The sequence below is a fragment of the Procambarus clarkii genome, chromosome 36 (genome assembly GCF_040958095.1).
Source record: "Procambarus clarkii isolate CNS0578487 chromosome 36, FALCON_Pclarkii_2.0, whole genome shotgun sequence".
NCBI classification, from domain to species: Eukaryota; Metazoa; Arthropoda; class Malacostraca; order Decapoda; family Cambaridae; genus Procambarus; species Procambarus clarkii.
In genome coordinates this window covers 6,102,563-6,123,340 of record NC_091185.1, presented here as the reverse complement: position 1 = coordinate 6,123,340, position 20,778 = coordinate 6,102,563, and the positions used below count along the sequence as shown (strand labels likewise).

Here is a 20,778-nt window from a genome sequence, read left to right as displayed (position 1 = left end):
GAAGGATATAAACACTGATTTGGCGAGAAAAAAGAGCAGCGTATTTGTGGGAGAACATAGCAAATGACGCCATTGTGGGGGGATACGTCGACAAACTTTAAGAACAGGATGTACACAGTCACGAACCATTAGGCCTACACGAGCCAGTAGGCCTACTGTACTCGGTAATTTATTCTCGTCTCGCATACACCTTAACATCACCATTCTCTCTCTTTCTCTCTTTTCACATCATGTAACATTCTATAAGCTAGATTAGCAGACGTAAGTGGCAGGGGGGGGGGGGGCTGGAGTGTACTAAGGAGTACCTAACAGGTGAGAAACAGATACATGGGATGGAGCAGGACTAGGGGGGGGGGGGGGGAGGGGAGTAATGAGGACGTGGGACGAGTCGAGATACACTCCATATATGAATTCCAGTGTAGGTAAGAGCCAGGTCCAGGAGCTGAAGTTCGCACCTGACAAACAGGGGTGGGTGAGCGCGCACACACACACACACATTGTTGTGATTGTGTGTGTTGATTGATTGTTGAGAGGCGGGACCAAAGAGCCAGAGCTCAACCCCCGCAAACACAACTAGGTGAGTACACACACACACACTGGCCACTATGTAAATAATCAGTCAGCGCTCACCTCAACATATTAATGCTCATCTCTCTCCGACACACACACACGCACACACACCTCCATTAACAGTTTTTCCCCTGCCATCACAGCCATCCTCTGTGATGGGGGAAGGCGACAAAAACCTCGCCGACACTGGTGACTCAACAAGCTGTGTGTGAGGGCAGTTTGCACACACACGTCTGCTCAACATCCCTCCCCGGTGACGTCAGGGCGGTCCCAGCAAAAAACACAGCACCTGCCCCTAGGAGGCTGCTAGGCGCTCCTAGCTGGCCGCCTTGCCACTCACAATAATATTTTGTATTTACAAGAAGGTACAATGGGTTTGTGAGATTACATAAGGCTGGTATTTTGACATTCTTAAATTTTAAATTTGCAGTGGTTGAACCCTATACACAGATACCGTAACAAAATATACAAGCCTAACGATAGACTCTATATAAGCCTAACGTGTATGCATACATCCTGGCTGCCTGTCCCGACACAATGAAGTATTAATTATTATATTCACTTTTCTACAAGTTTCTCCTTTATCACGAAGACAAAGAAAATGAATCACAGAAAACGGAGGTGCCGTGTATGAAAGGGTAACTCACCAAATTTGTGAGTGTCGCGGGGACGCTGTCTTGTATTAATTAAACCATGTTTAATATCCTGAGACTATATATTAACAAAACTCTCAGTAAGGCGTGGATACGTGCGCTTGGAACTCTAAGCAACAGGCACGGAATCTATTTAAATCATCTCAAGATAATCTCAAGATAAGGGCCTGCTGTAAACAGACTCACACTATATCAGTATTTCACTGATCTTTAGTTCAATCGTTTCTACTTCTGTACATAGATTTCCCTTGTCCAAGGAGAGCGGGGCGTGTGAGCGGTTCTGTGATTTGTATTTTTTTTCCATTAAAGAGCCGTTCGCGTTGCAATTAACAACTTTTCTCTTTTTACTTTGTGGTTTGTGATTGGATAATATATCCACAGTTGTGGCACTGTGCCTACTTTCTCGCGGCACTGGCTTAGGTCTGAGTTATCTAACTGTTCTCCCCAGCTAATTTCTGTCAGATCTTGGTTTATTATTTCCCAGCTAATCATGGACGTCTCTTAAACCCAGCCAAGAGCTCTCACAGTCTCTTAAACCCAGCCAAGAGCTCTCACAGTTTCTTAAACCCAGCCAAGAGCTCTCACAGTCTCTTAAACCCAGCCAAGAGCTCTCACAGTCTCTTAAACCCAGCCAAGAGCTCTCACAGTTTCTTAAACCCAGCCAAGAGCTCTCACAGTCTCTTAAACCCAGCCAAGAGCTCTCACAGTCTCTTAAACCCAGCCAAGAGCTCTCACAGTTTCTTAAACCCAGCCAAGAGCTCGCAAAGCTAAACACAAAACCTTTAAAGGAACAAGCCTTCTGCCTTTTTGTACTGGCAGACGACTCTGCCACTGGCAGACGCCTCACAACTCAGGCCTCTCCTCACAAAGCCATGAGACACACCCAAGACATGTGATAAACGACCCACACTCACACCAGTGCAGACGCCCCTAGCAGAGGGGAAATAAATAGGAAGTGTGAGGGGTTAGAATGAGTGGCTCGAGTTTTGACTCATTGCTCATTTATTATATACCTCATACCCACTCCGAGGGCGGTGGTGGACCCCATACCCACCCCGTGGGAGGTGGTGGTGGACCCCCATACCCACCCCGTGGGAGGTGGTGGTGGACCCCATACCCACCCTGTGGGAGGTGGTGGTGGACCCCATACCCACCCTGTGGGAGGTGGTGGACCCCATACCCACCCCGTGGGCGGTGGTGGACCCCATACCCACCCTGTGGGCGGTGGTGGACCCCATACCCACCCCGTGGGAGGTGGTGGTGGACCCCCATACCCACCCCGTGGGAGGTGGTGGTGGACCCCATACCCACCCCGTGGGCGGTGGTGGACCCCATACCCACCCTGTGGGAGGTGGTGGACCCCATACCCACCCTGTGGGAGGTGGTGGACCCCATACCCACCCTGTGGGAGGTGGTGGACCCCATACCCACCCTGTGGGAGGTGGTGGACCCCCATACCCACCCCGTGGGAGGTGGTGGTGGACCCCATACCCACCCTGTGGGCGGTGGTGAATCGCCAGAGGGACCTCTAACACTGACCTCTGACCACCCCACCGACTCCTCCCCCTCCCTCACCCCTCGCCCCTCACTTCCTTCATCTGTGATGATGGTGGGGGTCGAGGACCCCCCTACCCCCTTACCTACCCCGCAAGGTCCTGTATAACATAATGCACAATTTTGGTACTTACGTGAATTTGGTATCTCGTACTCCACTTCGAGGTCGACCTTGTCCCCGGCGTTCTTGAGGAGTGAGACTATCTGGGCGTGGGAGAGGGCGTGGGTTCGAACCCCGTTGACGGCGAGGATGTAGTCGCCAACACTGAGGGCGTCGGAGCGATGCGCCGGCGACCCCGGCCGGAGGTTGGCCACGCGGGCCCGGTGTCCCTTGTCCACGCCTCCTGTAACACAACAGGCAGCCCGCGTTAGGAGGTACGATGGGAAGGAAGGCAAGGGAAGGGAGAGAGGTTGTCGTGGAGGGCGTTGGGGGAGTGTGTGTTGATGTGTGTTAGTTTACATTCTTCTTGTGGGTGGTGAGCTGTTGCTTGTGTGGGGGATTATGTCAGGTGTGGGCGTGGGTGGGCATGCGTGGGTGGGGATGGGGGTGTGGGTGGGTGTGGGTGGGCGTGGGGGGTGGGCAAGAGGTCTGGGAGCTGTTTACGTAATGGTTTTTTTAATACACATATTTAGCGTGAGATTGATAGAGTAAAAATCTCTTGGGAAGTCGCACATCACATTTCATTGTCTGGGAAGGAAGGTAGGCTTATTAAGTACTTCATTACAGTAAAATAATCATTTGAATTTATATAAATCGCTACAATTCTGGTTGCTCTGAACACACGTACAGCATTGTATTTATTTGCTTAATTATTAGGGGAAAGCGCCAAGTTATTACGACTATATAGCACTGGGAAGGGGTGGATTTAGGATGGGACGGGGGGAAAGGAATGGTGCCCAACTACTTAGACGGTCGGGGATTGAACGCCGACCTGTATGAAGCGAGACCATCGCTCTACCGTCCAGCCCAAGTGGCTGGGCTTTCAAACAAGAAACGCCATCTCAAAGATGATACTTTTCAAGCACTAGTGCTCTCTAGGGTGGAACACTCCTACACACTAACGGCCCCTTTCAAAGCTGGAGAAATTGTTGACCTGGAGAACATGAAAATATTTCTTACTGCTAGAATCAACTCAATAATACCTTAAAATATTGCGACAGCTTAAGATTATTTCATCTGTATTTACCGCAGCGCAGGCGGGAGATAGATACAAATTTCCATTTAGAAACTCAGCACTCTTAACTCCATGTCTTTTGATCCACGTGGGATCAAAACTTATGGCAGGAAGTGCAAAATAACTCCACTGAAATGCAAAGGTGCAATAGGTGCGCTAAGAGAGAACTATCAACACCAAGGGCCCAAGACTGTTGAACACTCTCCCTCTACACATATGGGGCATAACTGGCCCATCTTTCCCGGTGATCAAAAAAAGAACTTAATAACACACCTCCAAAAAGGATATCTGATCAAATAGGCTGTGGAAGCTTTTACCTGGTAGAAGACGATGGATGGCTAAGTGGAGTTGAACTGACCTGATCAACCAGGCTGTGAGTCATACAATGTGGCTGCGAATGCATTAGGCAGTGATGTGGTGGAGGCTGACTCCATACACAGTTTCAAGTGTAGACATGATAGAGCTCAGTAGGCTCAGGAATCTGTACACCTGTTGATTGACAGTTGAGAGGCGGGACCAAAGAGCCACAGCTCAACAGATGCAAGCACAACTAGGTGAGTAAACACCCACACACACACACACAAGGCCTGTATATTATCAGAGCTGAGACGATGATGAACGACCTCAGACAAGTAGCAAGCATATTGTTGACTGAGGACCAGTCTTGCCCCTGACGGCTCTGTCTCCTCGTTAACCTCTGACCTCTACACCCGCTGACCTCTACACCCTCCCTGACCTCTACACCCCCCTGACCTCTACACCCATACACTGAGGACCAACACAAACAGGACCAGAGGTGTGGCCCCCTCCCTGCTCCACTGGCTTATCCGGCCACAGAAAGCGAGTGATGATAATTCATAACAGTGGCCAGCTTACACGGCCAGCCGGCTCCAGCCTCGCCTGGTGTATGGCAGGGGCTCACCTCACGCCCTGGGGATGGGGGTGATGACCCCCACTCCCGAGGGGGGCAGTGTTGGCAGCATCAGCCCCCCCTTATATACCCCACCACCCACCCCAGGGACACGGTACGAGGTCTCCTTTTCCTGGGGGACACTGCGAGGTCATAGGTCATATTCCTTGAAGGGTGTCAGGTGGGTATGGTCCATGTCAGTCTCTCTCGCTCACTGGAAGGAAGAAGAGCTAGGGGGAAACATGATCACCACATACCAGATTCTCAGAGGAATTGATATAGTAAAGTCAATTTATTTAGCACAGGAGGACACAGGTGGAAACAATTGTGTCCATGGCCATAATTGTGTCCACGTGGCCAGGAGATTGGCCAAGACAAGTCACGTGAGTGGTTGACTGAATAGTCCCTGAGGCAGTCTAGAACTGTTCAGACACCTTAAATGGGATAGCTCCCCCCCTCCCTGGGGGATGTGGCCAGGGGCTGGGCGAGTGTTGCACCCCCCCATATGCCCCCCACCATGATAATATTGCAGTTTGGGGTGCAGAACCCCCAGAGGGCCATCATACCCAAACACCATAGATGAGTCCTCTCTTTCATGGGGGCATGTGTGTGTGTGTGTGTGTGTGTGTGTGTGTGTGTGTGTGTGTGTGTGTGTGTGTGTGTTTGTGTGTGTGTGTGTGTGTGTGTGTGTGTGTGTGTGTGTGTGTGTGTGTGTGTGTGTGTGTGTGTGTGTTTGTGTGTGTGTGTGTGTGTGTGTGTGTGTGTGTGTGTGTGTGTACCCTGCCTACCCAGATAGAGTTCTCTCTCAGAGTACCTGTTGCACTGTGCTTTTCAACGAGGGTATTCTGCACATCCAGTCATGCCTCCTGGTCTCATGTGCTGTTATTTCTGTGTGCAGGTTTGGGACCAGCCCCTCTACTGTTTTCCACGTGTAAATTATTATGTACCTCTCCCGCCTGCGCTCAAGAGAATACAGATTTAGGCTCTTTAGTCGGTCCCAATAGTTTAGATGTTTTACTGAGTGGATTCTAGCAGTAAAGGATCTCTGCACGCTCTCCAGGTCAGCAATTTCTCCAGCTTTGAAAGGGGCTGTCATTGTGCAGCAGTACTCCACTCTAGAGAGCACAAGCGTTTTGAAAAGTATCATCGGTAAAGCATCTCTATTGTGAAAAGTTCTTGTTATCCAACCTGTCATTTTTCTTGCAGTTGTGACGGCTACTTTATTGTGTTCTTTAAAGGTAAGGTCTTCCGACATGAGTACACCCAGATCCTTTACATTGCCTTTTCGTTCTATGTTATGATTTACCTGAGTTTTGTACGTGGTTTCCGTTTTTATATTTTCATTTTTGCCATAGCGCATAAGCTGGAACTTATCTTCGTTAAACACCATATATTATTTTCTGTAGCCCATAGAAAGACCTGATTTACATCTGATTGGAGGTTTGCCGTGTCCTCTATGTTGTCTACTCTCATGAAGATCCTAGTGTCATCTGCAAAGGATGATACAGTACTATAGATTGTGTCCTTGTCTATGTCCAATATGAGGATGAGAAAAAGTACTGTAGCAAGCACAGTACCCTGGGGGACTGAGCTCTTCACGGTTGATGGACAGGATTTTATTTTGTTGACTATTACACATTGGGTTCTGTTAGTCAGGAAATTGTAAATCCATCTGCCTATTTTTCCGGTAATTCCTTTTGAACGCATTTTATGTGCAATAACACCATGGTCACATTTATCAAAGGCTTTTGCGAAATCTGTGTAAATTACATCAGCGTTTTGTTTGTCTTCCATAGCATCTAATGCCATATAGTGGTCCAGCAACTGCGACAGGCAAGAGCGCCCTGTTCTGAAACCATGTTGTCCGGGGTTATGGAGTTGTTGTGATTCCATGTATTTTGTGATCTTGCTTCTTAGCACTCTCTCAAAGATTTTTATGATGTGCGATGTTAGTGCTATCGGTCTGTAATTTTTTGCCTCTGCCTTATTTCCTCCTTTATGGAGTGGTGCTATCTCTGTGTTTATGGCTTCTTCAAAATCCAGTGCGGATAGAGTGACGTCTGATATATGATTTGAAGTTGGTATCATATCCATGAAAAATTCATTTGGGTTATCAATCTTTAGTGCGTTTAATGGCTCACTGAAAACAGAGTCGTACTGCTTCCTCAGTAGCTCGCTCATTTCTTTGTTGTCATCGGTGAAAGTTCCATCTCCCTTTCGCAGGGGCCCGATACTAGATGTGGTTTTTGATCTTGATTTTTCATAGGAGAAAAAATATTTAGGATTTCTCTCTATTTCACTGATGGCCTTTTCCTCTCTTTGCCTCTCCTGGGTTTTGAATGATTCTTGTAGCTTGAGTTCAATTGTTTCTATTTCTCTTCCTAACCTTCTTCGCCGTTCTTGAGATAGGCAAGACGGGTAGCAGGGTACCCACACCAGGGTACCAACAAGAGGGGGCAGGGTGCCCCCAGAACATATTTCTACACCGGGGGCACCAGGGGCAGAGTACCCACACCGGAGGCAGGGTACCCACACCAGGGGGCAGGGTACCCACACCAGGGGGCAGGGTACCCACACCAGGGGGCAGGGTACCCACACCAGGGGGCAGGGTACCCACACCAGGGGGCAGCCGTCGTAACACAGGAGGGAAGCAGGAAATCGCTGGTCACGCCCGTCACCTGGTTTTTGTTCGCAGTCCACAGACAACCCCCCCCCCCCCTGGTGTGGGCGTGGTCTGGCCTACCCTCCCTGGTGTGGGCGTGGTCTGGCCTACCCTCCCCCTGGTGTGGGCGTGGTCTGGCCTACCCTCCCCCCTCTGGTGTGGGCGTGGTGTGGGCTACCCCCCCCCCCCCTGGTGTGGGCGTGGTCTGGGCTACCCCCCCCCTGGTGTGGGCGTGGTCTGGGCTACCCCCCCCCCTGGTGTGGGCGTGGTCTGGGCTACCCCCCCTGGTGTGGGCGTGGTCTGGCCTACCCTCCCCCCTCTGGTGTGGGCGTGGTGTGGGCTACCCCCCCCCCCCCTCAGCCACCAGCCAGCTACTTGCTACATTCATGAGGAGTATTAATAGTGGTAGAGAGGGAAGATGAGGGGAGAGAATAGGAGAAGATGACACTCCAGCAGATGAATGAAGGGGAGATGGTGTGTGTGTGTGTGTGTGTGTGTGTGTGTGTGTGTGTGTGTGTGTATTCACCTAGTTGTGCTTGCGGGGGTTGAGCTCTGCTCTTTCGGCCCGCCTCTCAACTGTCAATCAACTGTTACTATTTTTTTCTACCCCTCCCCCCTAACACACACACACACACACACACACACACACACACACACACACACACACACACACACACACACACACAAGAAGCAGCTCTGTAGCAGCTGTCTAACTCCCAGGTACCTATTTACATCTAGGTAACAGAGGGCATCAGGGTGAAAGAAACCCTGCCCATTTGTTTCCACCGGTGGAGTACGTCAGGAAAAAGGTGTATGAAGGTCTTTAACTACGTCAAATATTCACCGCGGGGAACCTAGCGATGATTTCGGGGCTCAACATCGCCGCGGCCCGGTCCTCGACCAGGCCTCCTGGTTGCTCGACTGGTCAACCAGGCTGTTGGGGGTGAGCGTCCTGGCCTCTTGGGGGGATATCATTCTTAATCACATTCTTAAACAAGTCGAGCCTGGCCTCTGGCCGGGCTCAGGGAGTAGACGAACTGTCGAAACCCGTCACAGGTATGTTGCAGGTGATCCACACACGTCGTGTCGTCTTTATCGTGACACGTGATCCATACAGACGACGACGTGTCGGGCTAAACGACGATGAACCTCTTGGAAGACGCCTTAAACGACGTGATGGAAACCTCCAATATAGTCAAAGTATAAATAATACATGTATATATACATAATACAACATCACAATACAACAAGCAGCCGCGTCCAACAGCCTGGTTGACGAGTCCAGCAACCAGGAGGCCTGGTCGACGACCGGGCCGCGGGGACGCCGAGCCCCGGAAGCACTTAAAGTAACAAGGATGCATCAATACACACGTATACACAAGTATACACACGTATACACACGTATACACAAGCAACGAACACACAGATTACTAACTACCAACACAGAGAGAGGCCGGGAGCCGTACTCACGCTTCCTTAGCCTTGAGGCGAGGAATTCAGGAAGGGACACTGATGACATCCTCTTAAGTTTCTTGAGCATAGTGGAGGCTGATTGACCGCCGTCAGTCTTCACTTCCGCTGACATCTCTCTCTCTCTGTCAGCCCAGCCACGAACACCGATATTTTCTACGCCCTGATCATGTTATACCATCGTTGTTTCACTCTGATTTCCCCACAAGGTACACTACTTTTGGCAATTGACAATTATCTATATTCATGTTTCCTCCTGTGATTGTGGATCAAAGGCACTTGAAAATTATATTCTAATGTTCAGTTGACACACTCATTATCGAGGACTTTTAACAAAAATACTATGTACTCCGGTACAAAAATTCACATGTACTCGGGTACAAACACTTCACATGTACTCAAGTACAGGCAATAATGGGTAATGCTTACCCTGGAGTACTAAGAGTATTTTCCTAAGCTGAGGGCCCAGTAGATGGTGTCTATATGGGTACCTAGCCCACCACACACACACACACACACACACACACACACACACACACACACACACACACACACACACACACACACACACACACCACCACCACCACACACACACACCCCACCACCACACACACACACCCCACCACCACACACACACACACACACACTGGAATGCACTTAGGGAACAGGTTGTGGAAGCAAATACTATTCATAATTTTAAAACCAGGTATGATAGGGAAATGGGACAGGAGTCATTGCTGTAAACAACCGATGCTCGAAAGGCGGGATCCAAGAGTCAATGCTCGATCCTGCAGACACAACTAGGCGAGTACAACTAGGCGAGTACACACAGCACCCCACACACACACCACCACACACACACCACCACACACATACACACCACCACCACACACACGACAGAGTTTACAGCGTCATAATCACAAGAGCTCTCGTAAACACTAGGAGAAAGGTCTTGCCCGCCCCTTGTGTGTGTACCTTGACACACTCTTTGTCAGACCTTCATACACTCCCGCCACTGTGTCAAGACACAAGACTCACCCGCCGACAAGCCTCTCAGACTCTTGGATCTTTCCTGAAGAGAGTTCTGCTTGATGGGGTTCTGGGAGGTCTTCTACTCCCCAAGCCCGGCCCGGGGTCCAGGCTTGACTTGTGAGAGCTTGGTTCAACAAGCTGTTGCTTGGAGTGGCCCGCAGGCCCACAAATCCACTACAGCCTGGTTGGTCCGGCACTTTTTGCAAGAACTTATCTAAGTGGTTCTTGAATACATCCACTTTTGTTCCGCCAATATTGCTAATGCTTGCTGGGAGGGTGTTGAACAGCTGTGGACCTCTGATGTTCATACAGTGTTCTCTGATTGTGCCTATGGCACCTCTGCTCTTCACTGGTTCTATTCTGCATTTCCTTCCGTATCTCTCGCTCCAGTATGTCATTTTACTGTGCAAATTTGGGACCTGGCCCTTCAGTATCTTGTATGTATATATTATTTAATAACTTTCTCGTCTCCATTCCAGAGAGTACATTTCGAGAGCATTGAGACGGTCCCAATAATTTAGATGTTTTATCGTGTCTATGCGTGCCGTATATGTTCTTTGTATTCCCTCTAATTCAGAGATCTCTCCCATTCTGAAAGGGGAAGTGAGTACCGAGCAATACTCAAGACGGGACAACACCAGTGATTTAAATATGATTATCATTGCTGTAGGTCTCTGGATGTGAACGTTCTCATAATCTTGAGGTTATCTCGAGATGATTTCGGGTGGGTAATTCATTAATCCATCCTATCATTGTCCTGGCCGCCGCCGCCGCTATATTTGCTCGGTTATGTTCACTAAATGTCAGGTCGCCAGACATCATAATTCTCAGATCTTTTACATGTTGCTTTCCTTCTATGAGTAGGTCTGATTGTGTCCTGTACCCCTGTGTCCTGTACCGTGTGTCCTGTACCCCTGTGTCCTGTACCCTGTGTCTTGTACCCCTGCATCCTGTACCCCTGTGTCCTGTACCCTGTGTTTCGTTTAAGTTTCTCATTTCCCCCATACCTAATTACTCAAAGCCATACATATTGATCTCATTATATGAGTTATCACTCCATGGTCACACATATTGAATGCCTTTGCAAAGTCTGTGTATACAACATCTGCATTTTGTTTTTCTAAAGCTTCTGTGATTTTGTCATAGTGGTTGAGTAACTGTGACAGACACGATCTTCCCGCTCTAAATCCATGTTTTGGGTTGTGTAGTTAATTATTTTCCATAAAACTGGAGATTTGATTACTAATCACTCTTTGAAAAACTTGAATTATGTGAGATGTTAGTGCGACTGGTCTATAGTTTTTGGCCAAAGCTTTACTACCCCCCTTGTGCAGAGAAGCTATATCTGGTGATTTAAGTGCTGCTGGTATCTTCCCTGTATCCAGGCTCTTTCTCCATATTACTCCGAGTGCTCGTGCTACTGGTACTTTACATTTATTTATGAATATTGAATTCCACGAGTCGGGCCCAGGAGCTGAGTGCATCAATGTTGTCAATTTATCTGTCAAAGATGTGTGTTAATATCAGTTATATTATCTGGAGCTTTGATGTCATCCATAAAGAAGCTGTCTGGGTCATCAACTTTTATGTTGTTTATTGGTGTGCTAAACATAGCCTCATACTGCCCGGCCATTTAGGGTTTCACAGATTTCTTTATCATTCTCTGTGTACGAACCTTCAGTTGTAAGTAAAGGTCCAGTACTGGTCCAGGTTTGTTATTTGATTTTGCATAAGTTAACAATTATTTGTGTATTTATCTTTATCTCTTGTATAGCTTTCTGTTCCAATTCCATTTCCTCAGACTCGTATGATCGCTTCAACGTCTGCTCTGTTTCTTTGATCTCCCTGTTTACATTTATTTTCCTCTTTTATGACAGTCGTGTCTGTTTAAGCATTTCCGTTATTTTTTTCCTTCTGTACAGTCGTCTGCGTTCTCTCTCTGTTTGATACCTGGTTGATGGGGTTCTGGGAGTTCTTCTACTCCCAGCCCGGCCTGAGGCCAGGCTTGACTTGTGAGAGTGTGGTCCACCAGGCTGTTGCTTGGAGCGGCCCGCAGGCCCACATATACCTGTTTGATGGGGTTCTGGGAGTTCTTCTACTCTCCAAGCCCGGCCCGAGGTCAGGCTTGACTTGTGAGAGGTAAGTCACTTCTAGAGTGGTCCTCTTTCTGCCCCTCCTCACAGGCACGTGCTTCAAGCAGACCTTGTATGCTTCAGCTGTCAGTTGAGCTATTCCCTGTGTGGCAGTTTTGTCGCTTAAGACCGTCTCCCATTGAATGTTTGCAAGATCTACATTTATTTTTTCCCAGTCGATCCTCTTATTGTTGAAACTGAATTGATTGAATAACTCTTCACCACACATGACTTGTCACACACTACACATGACATTATGTATGTGGGGTCAGTCAGGTCACGGAGAGGTCAGGTATCACCCCCCCCCCCTCACCACAATAATTCCTAGGTGCATTCCATATCTTAACTACTCTGACACTGAAAAAGTTCCTTCTAATGTCTCTGTGGCTCATATGAGTACTCAGTTCCCTCTGTGTCCCCTTGTGCGTGTACTACCCGTGTTAATGTGTCTATATCTACCCTGTCAAGTCCCCAGAAAATTTTGCAGGAGGTAATCATGTCTCCCTTAACTTTTCTGTCTTCCAACGATGTGAATCTCTCGTAGTTAATTAATAAAATGCATTAGGCAATGATGTGGCGGAGGCTGACTCCATACACAAGTTAAAATGTAGATATGATAGAGCCCAGTAGGCTCAGAAACCTGTACACCAGTTGATAGTTGAGAATCGGAACCAAAGAGCCGAAGCTCAATCCCCAGCTCCCCCCAAACACACTTGGGTAGTAAGCACAAGTGGGTGAGTACACACACTCCACGCAACTCAAGCCTAAACATCCTCTCGTGAACTAGCAAGGCTCTGCGCACTCTCGTGAACTAGCAAGGCTCTGCGCACTCTCGTGAACTAGCAAGGCTCTGCGCACTCGATCACCCAAACGAATTGCCTTTTCAAAATGGCTTGAGAAGATCCGTGAGTGTGGTAGGACACCCACCCTCGTGTTGACACTCTCACACGCGCCCCACAAGCCTCCCGGAGGTGCTGCAGAAGGCTAGAGGGGTGTTCAGGCCTGGCCGAGGCGACACACACTGAGGCACGGGACCGCGCCCCTACACGCGGCCCACTGCAGAAGGGGAGGGAGGGAGGAGCCGTCGCGGTGGATGATGGTATTTGAGTTTTTACATGATTAGGTGATAGGGGAAGTGGGTAGGGGGTGTAGGGGAGGGTGTAGGGGAGGGTGTAGGGGGAGAGTGGCGCTCTGTACTCGGAAGTTCCTCTATCTCTCTTCCTCCCACACTCACTCTCTCTCTCTCTGTCTCTCTGTCTTCCTCGCTTTGTCTCTCATACATCTTCCTCCCCGTCTCTCATCTCTCTCCCCTCCCTGTTTCTCATCTCTCTCCCCCTCCCCATCTCATGTCTCCCCCTCCCTGTCTCATCTCTCACCGCCGTCTGTCTCTCTCACTCAGCAAGAGACGCTGCCTGTGATGGCCAAGCTTCTAACCCAAAATAAACTGACGGACATACCAGCGTGACACGCGGCACGCGACCTTCCCCCCCCTCCCCGCACTCACACACTCTCACTCTCACTCTCACACACACTCACACACTCACACAGTTAAGACTGGTCACACACCTAGAGAATATAAGATTTGTAAACAAACACCAACATGGGTTCAGGGAAGGAAAATCATGCCAAACAAATGGAATTCTATGAAAATGTAACAAGAATAAGACAGGACAAAGAAGGTTGGGCAGACTGCATATTTCTGGACGGCCAAAAAGCCTTTTGACACAGTACCGCACAGGAGACTGCTATTCAAACTTGAGAGGCAGGTGGGAGTAAGCGGAAAGGCCCTAGCAATGGGTAAGGAACTACCTAACAGGAAGGAGCCAGAGAGTAACGGTAAGGAGGGGGAGGGGCGAGAAGTCAGACTGGCGAACAGTAACGAGTTGAGTACCTCAAGGATCGGTGTTGGGACCAGTTCTGTTTCTCATATACGTGAACAAGTCTAAAGGAGTAGAGTCCTATATGTCGATGTTCACGGATGACGCAAAATTAATAAGAGTTGTGACAGATGAGGATTGTAGGATCCTCCAAGATGACTTAAACAGGTTGCGAAGTGGTCAGAGAAATGGCTACTGGAGTTTAACATGAGTAAAATGTCAAGGTATGGAAATGGGACTAGGTGACAGGAGACCAAATGAGACAGGCGACTCATCTTGGGCCACCAGCTGTGGGAGTGGGGCGTCTCATCTTGGGCCACCAGCTGTGGGAGTGGGGCGTCTCATCTTGGGCCACCAGCTGTGGGAGTGGGGCGTCTCATCTTGGGCCACCAGTTGTGGGAGTGGGGCGTCTCATCTTGGGCCACAAGACTGTTTTTGTTTCATTTTATACTTTACGTGAATTTTTATCCCTGTTCTATTGACCACGAGTGCCAGTGTTCTGCCCACCTCCGCATATTGGATCGGACGGTTGTCAAGGATAATGGGGTCTGGGTTTCTTTTTCAATGTGTATTATCTGGAACTATGATGTATTTGAGTTCATTCGCTACTACTTTCCAAAGATGTTTACGAATTCAGTTGCTGCCTTGGTCTTGTTGGCTAGCAGCGGCTTTGATGGTCCAGGTTGGCCTATTATTTGAGTGACATCCTCAGCGTATGTTGACACCTGGTTGATGGGGTTCTGGGAGTTCTTCTACTCCCCAAGCCCGACCCGAGGCCAGGCTTGACTTGTGAGATCTTGGTCCACCAGGCTGTTGTCACTTGGAGCGGCCCGCGCGATACACACAACATCTACAGAACAGTGTACACACATCCTGAAGTGTGTGTACACCCCTCAGTCTACACACACACACACCCCTTTCGTCCCAGCCCCACTCCCCCAGGAATCATGGTCCACTTACCAGGGAGGGGGGCTGGGGGGGGGGGGGAGCCGACAGGTTGCAACTCGTCCTCCTAATAGAACGTCGTATTTCTGACGTATACTCCACCTAAGGCCAAAAAATCGTCGTACTAGAAAATGGAAGCGGCTGGCGAAAGTGACGTACTGTCCCCGTTTTCTGTTTTAGGTCCTCTGGCAGGTTAGGCCAAGGGCACATTTCAGTACGACACAAGAGGAGGAAGAGATACATATGTCAGGGAATTAGAAGTGAAGGGGAGAGTTATTCTGGTGTGTGTGTGTGTGTGTGTGTGTGTGTGTGTGTGTGTGTGTGTGTGTGTGTGTGTGTGTACTCACCTAATTGTACTCACCTAATTGTGCTTGCGGGGGTTGAGCTCTGGCTCTTTGGTCCCGCCTCTCAACCGTCAATCAACTGGTGTACAGATTCCTGAGCCTATTGGGCTCTATCATATCTACATTTGAAACTGTGAATGGAGTCAGCCTCCACCACATCACTTCCTAATGCATTCCATTTGCTAACTACTCTGACACTGAAAAAGTTCTTTCTAACGTCTCTGTGGCTCATTTGGGTACTCAGCTTCCACCTGTGTCCCCTTGTTCGCGTCCCACCAGTGTTGAAAAGTTCATCCTTGTTTACCCGGTCGATTCCCCTGAGGATTTTGTAGGTTGTGATCATGTCCCCCCTTACTCTTCTGTCTTCCAGTGTCGTGAGGTGCATTTCCCGCAGCCTTTCCTCATAACTCATGCCTCTTAGTTCTGGGACTAGTCTAGTAGCATACCTTTGGACTTTTTCCAGCTTCGTCTTGTGCTTGACAAGGTACGGGCTCCATGCTGGGGCCGCATACTCCAGGATTGGTCTTACATATGTGGTGTACAAGATTCTGAATGATTCCTTACACAGGTTCCTGAACGCCGTTCTGATGTTAGCCAGCCTCGCATATGCCGCAGACGTTATTCTCTTTATGTGGGCTTCAGGAGACAGGTTTGGTGTGATATCAACTCCTAGATCTTTCTCTCTGTCTGTTTCATTAAGTACTTCATCTCCTATTCTGTATCCTGTGCCTGGCCTCCTGTTTCCACTGCCTAGTTTCATTACTTTGCATTTACTCGGGTTGAACTTCAACAGCCATTTGTTGGACCATTCACTCAGTCTATCCAGGTCATCTTGTAGCCTCCTACTATCATCCTCTGTTTCAATCCTCCTCATAATTTTTGCATCGTCGGCAAACATTGAGAGGAACGAATCTATACCCTCTGGGAGATCATTTACATATACCAGAAACAGTATAGGTCCAAGGACTGACCCCTGCGGGACTCCACTTGTGACGTCTCGCCAATCTGAGACCTCACCCCTCACACAGACTCGTTGTCTCCTGTTGCTTAGGTATTCCTCTATCCACCGGAGTACCTTCCCTCTCACTCCAGCCTGCATCTCCAACTTTCGCACTAGCCTCTTGTGTGGCACTGTATCAAAGGCTTTCTGACAATCCAAAAATATGCAGTCTGCCCACCCTTCTCTTTCTTGCCTTATTTTTGTTGCCTGGTCGTAGAATTCAAGTAACCCTGTGAGGCAGGACCTGCCATCCCTGAACCCATGTTGATGCTGTGTTACAAAGTTCCTTCGCTCCAGATGCTCCACTGTGTGTGTGTGTGTGTGTGTTTGTGTGTGTGTGTGTGTGTGTGTGGTGTCAGAGGGGTAACTATGCCCCCCCCTTCCCCCGCCCCCACACACCCGACTACACATATATACATATTAATAAGGGATCAGAGTTCTCTTGACAGCTCTTCACATATATATTCTGTGTTCTCTACTCCACGGCACCTCACTCCCCCCCCCACCCCCCCTCTCTAGGCTCCGTCTATTTTCTGTCTCTGTCTCTCTCTCTCTCTCTCTCTCTTTCTCTCTCTCTCTCCTTTGTACGTTAACGTTTACATATGCAATAGAGGAAATGCCAACTGCTACTGGGGTCATTAATTACCTACTCCAAGGGCTGCCGCCGCTGACACTGACAATGGTAGTTTGTATCCACGTCTGAGAAAACACACAGTCAGCGATGTTAACTATCGAGCATGATACAGCCCCCAGGACTGACATGTCGGAAAATCCGACACCATTTAATATTACATGCAGGCAGATAATATTGCTGCTGCATTGTATAAACAAGTTAACCCATAGAAAATGTAACTTGTAGTGGAATTTCCGTCTATAGAAAACGGGATATCATTACCACATACTATTATAAATTCACCACCTATTATGGTGGGAATTATTCTTAAATACATTAGTCTTTGGACTTTACCATCATAAAAACATCTCATATAAATTAACTTAATTATCAGAATTAAAATAGAGTAAATGTGACCCTTCTATCACTTTCTGACATCTGGACAATGTAGGCCAGTAGCGTCAGTGAGGAGGGAGTGGTCAGCCATTGTTATTGTTTAAGACCACAGAGTCGTGGAGCGAATTACGGCTCCTATAAATTCTTCTACATTGTGTCTGCGAGTTCTTTTAGTCCTCGCCTCGGGGGACTAAAGGGGCCTCGTAGCCTGGTGGAAAGCGCGCAGGACTCTTAATTCTGTGGCGCGGGTTCGATTCCCGCACGAGGCAGAAACAAATGGGCAAAGTTTCTTTCACCCTGAATGCCCCTGTTACCTAGCAGTAAATAGGTACCTGGGAGTTAGTCAGCTGTCACGGGCTGCTTCCTGGGGGTGGAGGCCTGGTCGAGGACCGGGCCGCGGGGACACTAAAGCCCCGAAATCATCTCAAGATAACCTCAAGATAGATAACCTCCCTGGAGCTCTACATGATCTCCACTCTCCTTACTGTCTCCCTTTCTCCTTACCTTGGTTACCCTCTGAATGAGGGTCTCAAAGCACATTGTGCTTCCATTAATAGTTTGTGTGTAAACTGGCGAGTGAACCTTCGTCCTAAACAGGAAATATTCTGAAGTTCTAACTTTAGTGTATTATAAATTGTTGGTTTAAAATATAAAAAGTTTACCCTTAACTCGTTTTCAAAGCAATGAAAACGAGACATGTGGATCCTCTGGAACAGGACCTCTGTTCCAGAGTCCCCCGACCTCTCTCCCCTGTGTATCCCCCCTCTCCTTCCTCCTAGTTCCCTTCCCCCCCCCCCTAGTTCTACTTCTGTTCTCCCAGGTTCTCCTTCACCAGCTCCCCCCCCCCCTTCCCTCTTCCTAAGGTTGTCCACCCTTCCATTTGGTTACTCTCCCATCTCCCCCCCCCCCCCTCACACACCCCCTCCCAGCTGTATCATCTCACCAGAGCTTCACTACCAAACTCTTCAACATGCAGAAAGTGAGTTTCAATTTCGGTATGTTTGTTGACACACGGCAAAGGGGGAGGTAGTGGGGGTGTGGGGGGGGGGGGAGGGGATGGATATGGGAGGGGGGGGGTAGAGTTGGTGGGGGGGGGGGGTGGAGGGAAGGAAGAACGTTCAAGAAACATTCACTACAGTAATCCATTCCAGAAAGTATTTTGACGGCTTAAAACCCGTCAAGACTGTACTCCCGGAGCCCAGGCGGGAGAGATACATAATAATCTACATATGGAAGAAGTATCTGCGGGACTGGTTGTAAATCTACACATGGAAATAACGCGGATATGTATTCACCTAGTTGTGCTTGCGGGGGTTGAGCTCTGGCTCTTTGGTCCCACCTCTCAACTGTCAATCAACTGTTTCTACTACTTCTGTACTATTTTTTTCCACACCACACACACACACACACACACACCAGGAATTGTAACTGTGCACTGTGTTAGATAATGTTCCAGTGGTCTGTTGTGGCTGTAACTGTGCACTGTTTTGAGGTTATCTTGAGATGATTTCGGGGCTTTTTAGTGTCCCCGCGGCCGAGTCCTCGACCAGGCCTCCACCCTCCAGGAAGCAGCCCGTGACCGCTGACTAACACCCAGGTACCTATTTTACTGCTAGGCAACAGGGGCATAGGGTGAAAGAAACTCTGCCCATCGTTTCTCGACGGCGCCCGGGATCGAACCCGGGACGACAGGATCACGCGTCCAGTGTTCTGTCCGTTCAGTCACCGGCTCCCAGGGTTCTAAGAGTTCTTTTACTCTCTCTCCAAGCCCTGCTTGGGGGCCAGGCTCGACCTGTGATATCTTGATCCATCCGCCTATTGCTTCTGCCAGTGGTGAAAGCAAATGATAGCAGATGATTGTGCTACTGACGATAGCAGTAACGATGACAGGCGATTGACAGCAACGTTTCTCATGACTTAAATGATCGACACACACTTCCGGTAGTTATTGAAGGTAGTTCCCGGTAGTTAGGACAGCAAGATTGACCGGATACGTCTTGGAGGAGGGGTGGGGGGGGGGAGGTGTTTTTCTTCTGCCTCCACAAATATATATAAATCATCTTAATGTTGCCGCTAAACTGTTTATTGGGGGAGGCGGTGGTCTAGGTGGGCCGAGGAGTGGTATTTTGGGAGTGGCTGATTTGGTGGCGTAGGGTGTGGCGTCTGACGCAGGGTGTGGCGTCTGACGCAGGGTGTGACGCAAGGTGTGACGCAGGGTGTGACGCAAGGTGTGACGCAGGGGTGGTGTGGAGTGTGCCGTCACATGGTGTCACATTTCGGAACAATTCCTCCGGGTCGTGGTTCTACAGCACGTTTAGCAGCTCACTGAACATAGTGTTAATGAGTCTTTAGTATTTATCTTGCGTCTAATGTCATCCTTGAAGGCTGACTCTTCCTTGGGGCTGTCATCCTTGAAGGCTGACTCTTCCTTGGGGCTGTCATCCTTGAAGGCTGACTCTTCCTTGGGGCTGTCATCCTTGAAGGCTGACTCTTCCTTGGGGCTGTCATCCTTGAAGGCTGACTCTTCCTTGGGGCTGTCATCCTTGAAGGCTGACTCAAGGATGAGCCATCACTGATCGCTTAATTATGAGGCAGTATCGTGATTTATCAGCGAGAAGACCTACAGGGGCCGTGATGAAGATTCGAACCTATCTGCTGGGTGTTACCAGATGAACGCTCCAAACGACTACGCCACAACATGGTCAAAAGCATTGCAACCTGGGGTACTACTGCACCTGGGATACACAGGTGTGGCAAACACTGGTTCGGCATCAGCTGAAGCCTCGGGAACCCTAGTGGGTTCAGTAGTACTTCAGGTTATTGACCAATCAAAAATGGATCTTAATTATACAAACCACAACTAATGTTCAAATTTCATGATTTTCAGATTATTGAATCTGCAGATTTAATCATTTTTTCATTGAAAATATTTTTACAATTCGTTATCGTAAAACTATTTTTTTGGTCCACCAGGCTGTTGCTTGGAGCAGCCCGCAGGCCCACATACCCACCACAGCCCGGTTGGTCCAGCACTTCTTGCAAGAACTTATCTAAGTGCCTCTTGAGGACCTCGGTACCTCTTCATCAAAGTTACTAAAAATAATAATATGCCACTTAGCAGAGGATGGAGGACGCATGCGCAGAACAATGGTGGCAGCGAGGGTGTTCCACTGATGCCTTACACAGGCCAGCAGTGTGGTGCTGACCTCCGGAGGGGCCGCATCACGCCTCTCCACCCTACACAACACCTTAAAGCAATACTGCTCACTCTCCGCCTCAAGCCGCACCACCGTCATTATAACCACTAAACCTCTACCGTCCCATCAACACAACAAGGACATAAATCATGCAATTAAACCAAAACATCAACACGATAAATTAAACCCTCGTGTCATATACTTAAAACAGATTAAAACACAGAATAAAGAAATAAAGAATAGAATAA

At 48.8% G+C, this 20,778-nt stretch overlaps 1 protein-coding gene across 8 annotated transcripts in view; it reads right to left on the bottom strand.

Annotated features, from left to right (window-relative positions):
• Grip (Glutamate receptor interacting protein) overlaps window positions 1-20,778 on the bottom strand; it is a 201,384-nt gene that overhangs the window by 44,579 nt on the left and 136,027 nt on the right. For all 8 annotated transcript variants that reach the window (XM_045739138.2, XM_045739142.2, XM_045739141.2 and 5 more), the window contains one exon: window positions 2,912-3,121. In XM_045739138.2, coding sequence (XP_045595094.2) covers window positions 2,912-3,121 — 210 coding nt within the window. The remainder of the gene's footprint in view (window positions 1-2,911; window positions 3,122-20,778) is intronic.